Consider the following 12,098-nt stretch of genomic DNA (forward strand, 5'->3'; position numbering starts at 1 on the left):
TAGAAAAAAAGAGAGTCCGTATTTCAATGTGGGTCCCGCAGTGGCTGAGTACCCATCAGCAAGGTATGGCTGTCTGTGTTTGCAGTCAAAATGTGTAAGATGCCCACATTAAGAATTTTGAGAGGCCTACCTCTAACATCGTTTGATATATATGTATACCCCTCAAGGTAAATGTTTTTTAGCCTATACACTTAGTGCATGCACAACCACTCCTTAATAATGGAAAACAAATTCTGAGGCCCTCCACTACATCTCTTCAAAGGGGTATTGGAGTGCCTCCTTCTAATTTTGGGCATTCCTTGCACTTAGGTCATACAGTTTACCAATATAGGAGACCCACTCCTCAGTAATGGAAAAAAAATGCTTTTCTGAGGCTCCACCTTCTAATTGAGAGAACATTTTTTGAAATGAAAAAAGCCAGTGGGTACTATTAGTATATGATCCAGTGCCTTGTGGGCTGTCAGGTGGTCGTCACATAGGGAGTTCTCACATTGCACAGCCCGGACAGGAGACTTTGTACAGTAAGTACAGAAGACCCTGGTCTCCTCCATATTAGGCTGATTAGACGTGAAACACTCCACTATATTCCCCAGCAGGGTTGATAAAATAACATTCCTTGATGCTGCTACATTAACCTCTTCACCACCTTGGGTTTTTCCATTTTTGAGTTTTCGTTTTTGCTCACCTTCTTCTCAGAGCCATAACTTTTTTATTTTTCCATCAATATGGCCATGTGAGGGCTTGTGTAGCTATAATGCTCATCTGCTATGAACGCCGGACACTGAGCGGTGCTCATAGCTGTTCAACAATGACAACCACAGGGGATACCGGGTTGTCATGCTAACCCATTGGCAACGCGTGTTCATGTGACATGGATGCAGATTGGTGGGGTATGTGATGTGTTTCCGATTTGATCATGTTAAATGCCGCTGTCAAAGCTTGACAACAGCATCTAACATGTTAACAGCTGCAGGGGGATCACGATTCCACACTCATCTGTTAGTGGCAAATGTCAGCTGATGAAAAGTTGTAGGCTCATCGCCGGATCTTGCCTCAAACAAGGGTGAGGTGATGTTGGACTTATCTATACATTCAAAATATTTAACAGGTTAAACTAAAAGATTTTTTCAGGGTTAATTTAAATAGATCCTATCCTCTAATAATACCAATCTTATCTGCAATTCGTGCAGGGTGAGCTATCGCAGTAGGAATAGTGTATTACAGGCATCTATGCAAATTGCCTCTTCTGAGAAAGAGGACTTAAACTCTATAGCGCCACCTGTTGGAAGTAGCAATCCTACAAGTCACAATCAACCCTTAAATGAGTCGTGCAAGGTGACTTAGGATAAAAGCCAAATCAGTATCTCAATTCACAGACACGGTGTTTCGGGCTGTTGGCCCCCGTCAGTGCGAAGCATGAGAACTGATTTGGCTAGGTGAGAGGCTCTGGACTGGGGTCTAAGGGGTAACGTTTCTCCTTATGGAAAGTGACATACCAGCTGGCTTGTCAAGGTAAGGAGGCTTATTCGCCGTACAATGCTCCTCTGGGAAATTAAATATGCAAATTGCCTCTTCTGAGAAAAAGAGGACTTAAACTCTATAGCGCCACCTGTTGGAAGTAGAGATCCTACAAGTCACAATCAACCCTTTAACGCATCTAGTCAGGGATTATTGCCTTATAGTCCTTGCTGCTGCAACCTAACAAAAAAATTCAAGATAGCATTTATTCTATTATCTATTAATACAGCTGTTAGCTGCGCTTAGTGTAGGGATAGCTGCTAGGTATCATCTGCTGGAAATAAGTGTTCATTACAGTCACACACATCTTTCCACAGTCCATAACTTGATTGCTTTTTCCATACACTGATTGACAGATTTGTGTTTTTCACGGTGATCTGTACTCAGAAATTTATCAAAGCAGGCAAAATTAACTGATTTAGTGTGTACATTCGCAGATTCCCTGTAGCATCAGTATGTAAAAGGTAGTGGTGGGAGACATTACGCTACTGGAGCTGAAATGACCACTTCTCAGCTCTCCAGTGCTTTGTTTGCATCCATTTCTGGGTGCTTCTTGAAGTATATTTCGGGTTATTGTCCTGCTGCACATGTCGTCATGACAATATTGGGTCACCATGGCAACATTCAGAGGGCAAAGTAGGTCCTCCCTCTGACTTCTAAATGCTGCAAACGATTGCAGAATTTAGGGATTTAATCTGTGGGCACCGCTCCAGGAAATGAGTGCGTTGTCTGCTGTGAGATTTGCTGAACACCAAGAGGAGATCATGAGCATAGCTAAGCTCCAGTGAGTGCAAAATTGCCTGCATGTTTCCATAAGTCCAAGTTCGGTACTCACCGACCGGGACAAATGGATACAGCCAAGGTCATGAAGGATTTAAAATGTAAAAGATGAAAATATCTATTTTTTTGCCTAAAATACAAAGTAAAAGTGTCAAATTTATGCCATTTTAGAGATCATTTCATCTTCAACTTACTTAACTATTCCCAAAAGCAGAAATTTTGACCAAACTTTTACATACCACTGTAAATGATGGGGCTTAGGTGCATCATTGATGTGGCCATGTTTTCGGTGCACAGTTCTGCCCCATTAGTTACCACCCCCACACCTTGTTAGGACTTGCGGAATGCACCAAATAATATTTAGATAGGATATGAGGTGCGTTCGCAGTCCCGGTCCACTGCGCAGAAAGGACACCTGCTGCTCGGTAATGGCGGACTAGATGGTGGTATAATGTGAATACACACACGGACTAGCTTCACCCGGTATGAAGGAAGCGAACCCTGTTGGGTCACAGGGTCATGATACCTCACAGAGAGCGCAAGTAAAGGGTCACAGAACTCTGTCCCAAGACACGGGGAAAGAGTTCCTCTAGACCTCTTACGCTTGACACGTTACTGTGGTGTCAGGGATAGAACTGAACTAATAATAATAATTTATCGCACAAGAGTGCATACAACGCCGCTTTGGCGGATGCTACTAACCACCCTAACCAGGGCCCGGAAAGCGCACTAAGCGCACAGCGCCGCACTGGCAGTCGCTGCTGAGAGACGCTGATTTGTGTGCTGGATGTGCAGAGTAGCACTGTCTGGCGCTAGGTAGCTTCTACCATTCGCGAGCAGGCAACAACACTAGGGATGGGAATGATTTGGAGCTTTCATCCATCGACAGGCATTCATCTACACACACACAAGTAAGTTTACACTAGCGCATGGCCGAGTGGCCATGTAAACCTTTTATAGCAGTAGCGCACCAGGAACTTCCTGATGGTCCAATAGGAGCCGCAACAGGACCTGAGCATGTGACCCTGACCTCCAATGGGAGGTCATCCCGTGGGCATGCTCAGTATGGAAAAAGCAGGACTTAGTCCCAGAAAGGCCTGCTTGCTGCTGATCAGTGCTGGCTACAAAGGCAGAGCCTGGAAAAGCAGCAGTAACCATTCGCACAGTATCAGCTTGAGCGAGACGCTGGGACCGACGTCTCTGCTGAGCAGGTTCCACTGTGGCTGGAGGTGAATGGGAGACCGCAGCGGACATGGTTCGAGATTCCCCCTGTGCAGCGGCAGGAACTCGACACCTAACACACCTCCCCTTATGATAATTGACAGAACTTTGCAAAGCACTAACTTCATTAAATCCTCAGCCCTGGACAAAATATCATGGCAGGAGCCAAGCGCTCACACAAAGTCCATAGATGTGTGAGCCCTTATTCACATTGAGGTTGGCTGCCACAAGGTAAGGTTTTAATACTAAAGACAGGATAGGACCATCCCTACTGTGTATATCTTGTCACAGCGGGATGGCTTTTACATATTTTTATCAAAATAGTGTTAATCAAGTACTCTATATTACTTACATGTACTATTGCTATTTACTTATTATAAGATATATGCTCATTTTGTTTTTTCTTGGCTTTTGTCTGTGAAATGGCCACAGTGTGAATGTAATCTTACACATTGCATGTTTACCGACTTACGTTATAGCTCATTTTGTTGGTTTCGATGAAACATGCCCCTGTTTATAAGATAGGGATGGGTCTCAGAAGAAGGTTTGCATTCCTCAAATGTTCTTGAGATGGGAATACCTATTTGAGGTAAATCTAATAAATGCTGTCAAATAACAACTGAATGGTCCAAAGATCATTTACTAACACATTAAGATGCAAATTTGCACTATAGTTTTACCAGCATCAAAGAATTTTGAAAACCACTGTGTGCAGTAAACTACAAGGAGGGAGCTCATTGAAATCAATGTTCAGAATAGATATTATTGCAGTCTAATAGGGATCATGTGACTTTTTAATTTGCTTTCAAAGAGCATTTAATTGGGTTTCTGAAATTGGAATAACACCCTTAAAAAAAATCTGACTTTGTCTTCATCCTTGGAGTTGAATTTTTTGTAAATTAATTGCAGTGGTTTAGTGAAGTTTGGCAGGCTAATTCTTCATTAATAAAAAAGGCTAATTTGCTTAGAATTTCTGAATCTGAATTATTTCTCTTGCGGGGAGGGGCCCCTAAAAGACGTTTTGGTGCACATGAACTATCCCCTCTGTAAGAAATAATTGGCAAATGCACACAAATAAGGACCTGAAAGTTTTGTTCACATTTTTTAATAACATGGCACAATTTACATAACACAAGTCTTCGCTGATGAGGAACATGCTGAAGATTGAGTCGCTTCATTTTATGCTTGTTTTTCCTTTTCAGTTCATTTTTTTCCTCTTTACATATGTACTAAAAAGGAATTTCTTACATACAAGATAAACAGCAAAAGGTTTGTATATAACAATCTCTTTACAATACTGAAAGCTACCACTACTGTTCCAGTGTACATATTCTTCTGGGAGAGTTTGCTCCTTAAAAAACACTGCACAACATCTGGAGTTCACAAAATCTGAAGCTCACAACTAAACCTTCAGTTGACTACTAAAATAGATCTCTGCTTATTAGAAACAACTGTTGGGAATTTTATTCATCGTTTTGCTTTTGCCAAAACAAGATAACAACTTAAGATCACTTTAATACACTAGAAGACCAATGAACTATGATTATTTAATACATATAATTTACAACCCAGTAAACCAAATGTTTATGGTATTTCTTCAGGTAAAGTCATATCCTCTCCAATCAAGGAAATGTTAACAATATCTAGGCTTGATCAGAAACTGAACTTATTCTACAAAGGTCTTGGGTAAATGTAAATATTTCATGGATCAGATTGGCCAAGGACTTAAGGGACTTCACAAGAGGTGACAATTGCTCGAAAGCTCACCCGAAATCACTGCCCGGTCTAAACGTCTCAACGATCGAATGATAATATACTCTTTTGTTGTAAATCCCCTTGTATAAACAGTCATTTGTCTGTCACTTGTAATAGGAATTGTAAGAGAGGGGTGGAGGAATGAATATGACTGTTCACATGAACAATGGTTTGAACAATAAACCTAATTTTTGTATCAAGTAAAGTAGACAAGCGCTGATCGTCTTGCAATATTGTTGATTGGTGCTCTTTAGTGGCAATTTATCTGCCCGAATAAAAGGACTCTTAGCCAGTTTTGCTGGGTAAGCATAACAGGTGGAAACAAGATGACAGGTTAGGGGTAGACACAGTCAGAAGATGGCCATTGTGCAGTCCAATAGCTAATCATAGTGCACAATTCCACCTGCTTTGGATGTCGAAGTGGGCCCATGTGCGTTTGCACAGGTTGCACTAACAGTATGTCCGCCCCTGTGACAGGTCTAGTAATTGAAAGCAACCATTGTTACCTTTGCCTTGACATAGTTTTCTATGCATTATGTGAGCCTTATACTTGAGAAATATATTTGTTTGTCTAAATTATCAGAATGATGTTACTGGATATTCAAAATAAAGGGAGATGACTGGAAAAAAAAGCAAAAGATGCTGTAACAAAAGCTTCTCAGGGACAATATGACTTTAGTTGTGTAAGTGTGGCAAATGTTCCGTTGTGATCATGGCTTTATAGTGAAAGCCTCCACAATAATTGCATAGTTGAGGGGGTTTAGTTGTCTCTAATAATGTACACAGCACAGTATGAACAGACTGTGTTTTAAATAGTAACATTGTAAACTGCACAGTTTAAGAAGTATTATTGTATTATGTTATGTCTATTTACATTTGTACACAGTAAAGCTTTCATCCTATCCTTTTGCATATATGAACCAATACCCAATGAAGCAAGTTGTTTTTTTTTACATAAATATTTACATGTTCTTTCAATATCATAAGTCTGATACAGCCCATATGGATGTAATGAATTACCTCCTTCAGTTCCAACCAAATGCTTTACATTAGTAAAATAAATCAATTAAAGACAAACATTTGAATTGGCCAAAAGATATGGAAATTTGCAACAGATCTTATACAAAAAGTGAAAATCATTGCTCTTAGAGTTTTTACATTTGTACAAAGATTGTATGTCTTGCACTGATTTAAATCTAATCAGGCCATTTGTCCATCAGCTTTTTTTAAATGTACTTATCGTGCCTCAATATCCTTTAATGTGTGAGAAGGAGGCCTATCTCTTATCTCTGCTGTCAATGGAGTAGTCCTCCTGGGAGAGCCTGGCCGTCCTCCCAATGTAGAAATAAGTGGAGGTGGGGCACTTAGTGCTGCTGTTGGGGGAGTCTTATTAAGAAGTCCATTTTGATGTCCTGCTGTAGGACTGACCCTGGGATAATGCATGCTGGGAAGTCCTGGTGTGATTAAGCTTGGATGAGGCAGATGACCATCCAATGCAGCTGGATGCACAGCATGTAAGCGGGCATGTTCATATTCCTCTCGAAGCATATGTAACCTTTCTCTTTCTTCCAACTGACTTGCTCTTTCGTGGTCCCGGCGTGGGTCTGCAGAAAGATGGTGATGGTGGTGATGGTTGTAGTCATGGGGTTCTCTGTCTCTGAATGACCTGTCTGATTCATATAACCTTGGTGTGGTAAGACGGTGAAGTGGATCATTTCGCAACAAAAAATCCCGTCCAAGAGGATCCCGCCTATGAATATCTAGTCCTCTGTATGGATCTCTCAATGGATCTCGCATGGGATCCCAGTGAAATGATGGATAAGGAAAACGTTCACCTCCTGGAATAGGGCTTATACCCATAAAAGGGGTCATCATCCGAGTCCTGTCTAGTCCACCAATACTGTTCATTGGATGCATTCCTGTTACACCTACAGCCATTGGCATGGATGCTAAATGACTTGGATGAACACTTGAAGCAGATATTGGAGGAGCTTGTTCAGAGGATCTATGGACGGTAGGTACTTCAGAAACCAAAACATCATGGTCTTCCTTTCTTTCTTCTTTAACTTTAACATCATTACTTTTCTTTTGAGCATCATAAGTCTCACTTTTTCTTTCATTTTCTCGATTAGAAGTGCTACTGGGTCTAGTGCTTTCCATTACTGGTGCCCTGACATAAGGCGAAGGCACCCTTGATAATTGTTTAGCTTCCTCCACAGCTCTACTTTCATGTACAATATTCTCTTTCTCTGAAATATGGTTCTCCTTTGCTTTGTGCTCTTCCATGTTATTTTCTTTCCATGAGTCGGAGTGCTCCCTTTCTCTTTCTTTAGGCTTTTCTTTATCTCGTACCTCATTATTTAAGTGACTTCGACTTTGCTCAGATAAACTGCGATTATGTCCCAATGAATTTACTTGGCTAACAGGTGCTGGTGAAGGATGACTAGAATGCCTTTTTTCCAGACTTTCCCTAAAAAATAAAATAAATCTAATGTAATTGTCATAAGAAAAAGACATTTTAAATATAGATAACATTATTGTGTCTGTGGTTGCAGTCAAATTTGGAATGTTATTGGGAATACATTAAATATATTTGTATGAATAATTGATTGAATCAGCATTGTCCTGAGAAGTGGTTGTCCAGTTTGATCATTAGCTGCCCGAAGGCTAAGAAATTTCCCTGATAACAAAGCAATATTAAAACTTAGGTTTTAATCAGAATTTAAATAAAAAATCAACAAGCTATGTATAGTGTACAGACATTTATCAATTAATTACATGTGCAAAGCCAAAATAATGCACATTCTGAGGTTCTGTCTATAACTACAGCAATATTATTTACAGTAGAGGGTATCAGGAACTATTTAAATGGGATTTGTCAGTAGGTTTTTGCTATGAAATCTGAGAGCAGCACGATGTAGGGGTAAAGAGCCTGATTCTAGTGATGTATAACTTACAGGATTGTTTGGATAAGATGCCTGTTTTCTCTGTCGTAGATCTAGCAGTGGTCAGTATGCTGAGCTGTGTACAACCCCACCTACATTCTGATTGGCAGCTTCCTGTGTACACTGCCAGCAATATGCCAATTAAAGGTGGGGCGGGGTTACACAAATAAGCCGGACTGGCTTGCGCGTTAAACCTAGTCCTTCAGTGATAATCCTCAGCTGATAAAACCTGGACTGTATTGAAACTACAGCACGCAGACTAATAAGTGACATATCCATGGAATCAGTGTATTTGCCCCTATATTATGCTGTTTTGAAATTAAATATCAAAAACCTGGAAACAGATTCCATTTAATTAATATAGAAATAGTTTAATGAGTAAATATACTGTAAACAACAGGATGTTGTTCAGCTGTGACAACATCTTTAACTTTTACATTTAATAAACATCTAAAAATGTAATTAAATTATCCTAATGCTAAAATACTTCTTAACAAGATAAAACAAACCGCATAATATAGAGGAATATTACAGTATACCATTTGAACATTATTTTACTATGTGAATGCTATAGGTATACTGAATAACAAACCTTTCTTTATCATCCTTGGATGATGATTCTCTTTTCTCAGAATCTCTGTCATGAGTTGAAGCAGAAGAGCTGCGTTCTGGTTCACCTGGTTTTAGCCAAGGTGGAGGAGTTGGGAAAGATGGTGGTGTCCGATGAAGTCGGTTCCATGGTTCATGAGGATTGTTGAAGCTCTGCATATTTGGCCCTTCCTTATGGCTAAACATTGAGTTGGAGGCTATAAAAAGACACAATAACAGCATTAATGTGTTTGTATGGACTCAAAAAATTACAAAACCCCCAACAAAATATTTGAAATGCAGCAGAAAGTGTAAATGTTATAGTGGTACTAACCCATAATGAGGGGGTGGTTGAAGGGTCTGGTTGTTTCTTAGGAAAAAAAGACAAAGAAAAATGACAGCTTTCCTACATTTTGTTCCCATATAAACATATATGCACTTAACAACTGAAAGCAATACTCATTAAACTTTGGGAAAATATTTAATGGAATTTTATGCGAACAGAATTTGAACCATTTATCAGGTCACATGGCAAAAACAAAGAATAATGGCAACCAAACAAAGAAAAGTTTCCATCAACTTTTTATTACCCTAATTTGTTATATGTACAAAGATTTGAATGTCTACCAAAATATGTAATGTACCAAGTATATAAAAAAAGGTTGTAATTTTTAAAAGTAGACACAATTTTTGGTGAAAGACTCTCACTTTCTGGTAAAGTTTGGTTTGGTGGTAATGTTTGGTTTGGTGACTTTTGTGACATCTTGTTAAATATTTTCCTAACAATACAAAGCTTTGCTCTGCTTTTTACAAAGTTTTCTGATTATAGCTAAAAATCAATTGTACTTTCAAGTAACTTTTCAGAATATACTATTCCTTTCTGTACGTAAAGTATAATAGCTTTGGCAATTTTCACCAGTTTTTCCCCTGTGCAGGCTCTGTCTCTGAATTGAAAATGAACTGTTATATGAAAAAGTTTGGGCACCCCTATTAATCTTAAGCTTAATGTTTTATAAAAATAGGTTTTTTTTGCAACAGCTATTTCAGTTTCATATATCTAATAACTGTTGGACACAGTAATGTTTCTGCCTTGAAATGAGGTTTATTGTACTAACAGAAAATGTGCAATCTGCATTCAAACAAAATTTGACAGGTGCATAAGTATGGGCACCCTTATCATTTTCTTGTTTTAAATACTCCTACCTACTTTTTACTGACTTACTAAAGCACTTTTTTTTGTTTTCTAACCTCATTCTTGACAATAATGTTCATGAATCAGTGACAAAGTTGAAGTTACGCAGGGGATGGATCTTTCAGCAAGACAATGATCCAAAACACAGCTCCAAATGTACTCAGGCATTCATGCAGAGGAACAACTACACTGTTCTGGAATGGCCATCCCAGTCCCCAGACCTGAATATCATTGAACATCTGTGGGATCATTTGAAGAGGGCTGTCCATGCTGGGCGACCATGAAACTTAACTGAACTGGAACTATTTTGTAAGGAGGAATGGTCAAAAATACCTTCATCCAGGATCCAGGAACTCATTAAAAGCTACAGGAAGCGACTAGAGGCTGTTATTTTTGCAAAAGGAGGATCTACTAAATATTAATGTCACTTTTCTGGTGGGGTGCCCATACTTATGCACCAGTCAAATTTTGTTTGAATGCAGATTGCACATTTTCTGTTAGTACAATAAACCTCATTTCAAGGCAGAAACATTATTGTGTCCAACAGTTATTAGATATATGAAACTGAAATAGCTGTTGCAAAAAAAAAACAATTTTTATAAAACATTAAGCTTAAGATTAATAGGAGTGCCCAAACTTTTTCATATAACTGTATATCTTCCATACATAGAGATATGGATTCCTGTTCTTCTTTTCTACGTTTGCCCTCAGAAAAAAGTAGCATTATGTAGGAAATTATACAGGAGCACTAATCAGTGTAGATGTGATTCCAGCAGTGAGGTGAACGACTCTTTAGAAGGCATAACAAAATATTTCACTGTCTTCCGCTAACTTTTTGGTCATTATATAGCTTGCATCCTACATTTGCAACAGTTTATTCCTGTGCAGGATCTGACTCTGATTGAATTGACCCTGAACTGATGGAGCTAGGATGTCTCCCATACACAGAGAGGTGGATTCCTGCTCTTTCTTCCTAAGTTTGCCCTCAAAGAGAAGCAGCATAATGGAGAAAATTATATAGCACTACTGATCAGTGTAGATGTGTATCCAGCTCTGTGGTGAGGTAAAAGACAAAATATTTCAGTGTCTCTAGCTGTCTGTTTCCTCAATCTACTCCTCATCTTTACCCTCTCCCTTATACATAGAGAATAAAAGGCTGTGTAATCTGACCCTCCACAGTGCTGGCAGTATAGGTACCGTCACACTAAGCGACGCTGCAGCGATACCGACAACGATCCGGATCGCTGCAGCGTCGCTGTTTGGTCGCTGGAGAGCTGTCACACAGACAGCTCTCCAGCGACTAACGATGCCGGTAACCAGGGTAAACATCGGGTTACTAAGCGCAGGGCCGCGCTTAGTAACCCGATGTTTACCCTGGTTACCATCGTTAAAGTAAAAAAAACAACCACTACATACTTACCTACCGCTGTCTGTCCTCCGGCGCTGTGCTTCTCTGCCCTGTGTGAGCACAGCGGCCGGAAAGCAGAGCGGTGACGTCACCGCTCTGCTTTCCGGCTGCCCAGCGCTCACAGCCAGAGCAGAGAAGCACAGCGCCGGGGACAGACAGCGGTAGGTAAGTATGTAGTGGTTGTTTTTTTTACTTTAACGATGGTAACCAGGGTAAACATCGGGTTACTAAGCGCGGCCCTGCGCTTAGTAACCCGCTGTTTACCCTGGTTACCAGCGAAGACATCGCTGAATCGGCGTCACACACGCCGATTCAGCAATGTCTGCGGGAGAGCCAGCGACGAAATAAAGTCCTGGCCTTTCTGCCCCAACCAGCGATATCACAGCAGGGGCCTGAACGCTGCTGCCTGTCACACTGGACGATATCGCTAGCCAGGACGCTGCAACGTCACGGATCGCTAGCGATATCGTCCAGTGTGACGGTACCTTATGTCTTGTCATGAGAGCTGCTTTCTTAGTGTGGATGACAAGTTTGGGAAGCAGGAGGGAAGGAAAGAAGTTTCTGATAATGAAAAGTTAAGCTGAATTCTATGGTAAAATAATTTAATGTTTCATATGTTCATACGTATTATTGATATATATAAAGTTTTTTGAAAGTACAATTCACTTAAAATATCTTTTATATGCATATT

General features: G+C 40.0%; 1 protein-coding gene across 4 annotated transcripts in view; it reads right to left on the reverse strand.

The window, feature by feature from the left end:
* Positions 1-4,608: 4,608 nt before the first annotated feature.
* The window catches only part of AUTS2 (activator of transcription and developmental regulator AUTS2), a 142,183-nt gene continuing 134,693 nt past the window's right edge, over positions 4,609-12,098 (reverse strand). For all 4 annotated transcript variants that reach the window (XM_069757425.1, XM_069757428.1, XM_069757426.1 and 1 more), the window contains 3 exons: positions 9,142-9,177; positions 8,812-9,025; positions 4,609-7,744 (listed from right to left, as the gene is read on the reverse strand). In XM_069757425.1, the coding sequence (XP_069613526.1) occupies positions 6,511-7,744; positions 8,812-9,025; positions 9,142-9,177 (1,484 nt within the window). In that variant the 3' untranslated portion in view covers positions 4,609-6,510. The remainder of the gene's footprint in view (positions 7,745-8,811; positions 9,026-9,141; positions 9,178-12,098) is intronic.

The sequence above is a fragment of the Ranitomeya imitator genome, chromosome 3 (genome assembly GCF_032444005.1).
Source record: "Ranitomeya imitator isolate aRanImi1 chromosome 3, aRanImi1.pri, whole genome shotgun sequence".
NCBI classification, from domain to species: domain Eukaryota; kingdom Metazoa; phylum Chordata; class Amphibia; order Anura; family Dendrobatidae; genus Ranitomeya; species Ranitomeya imitator.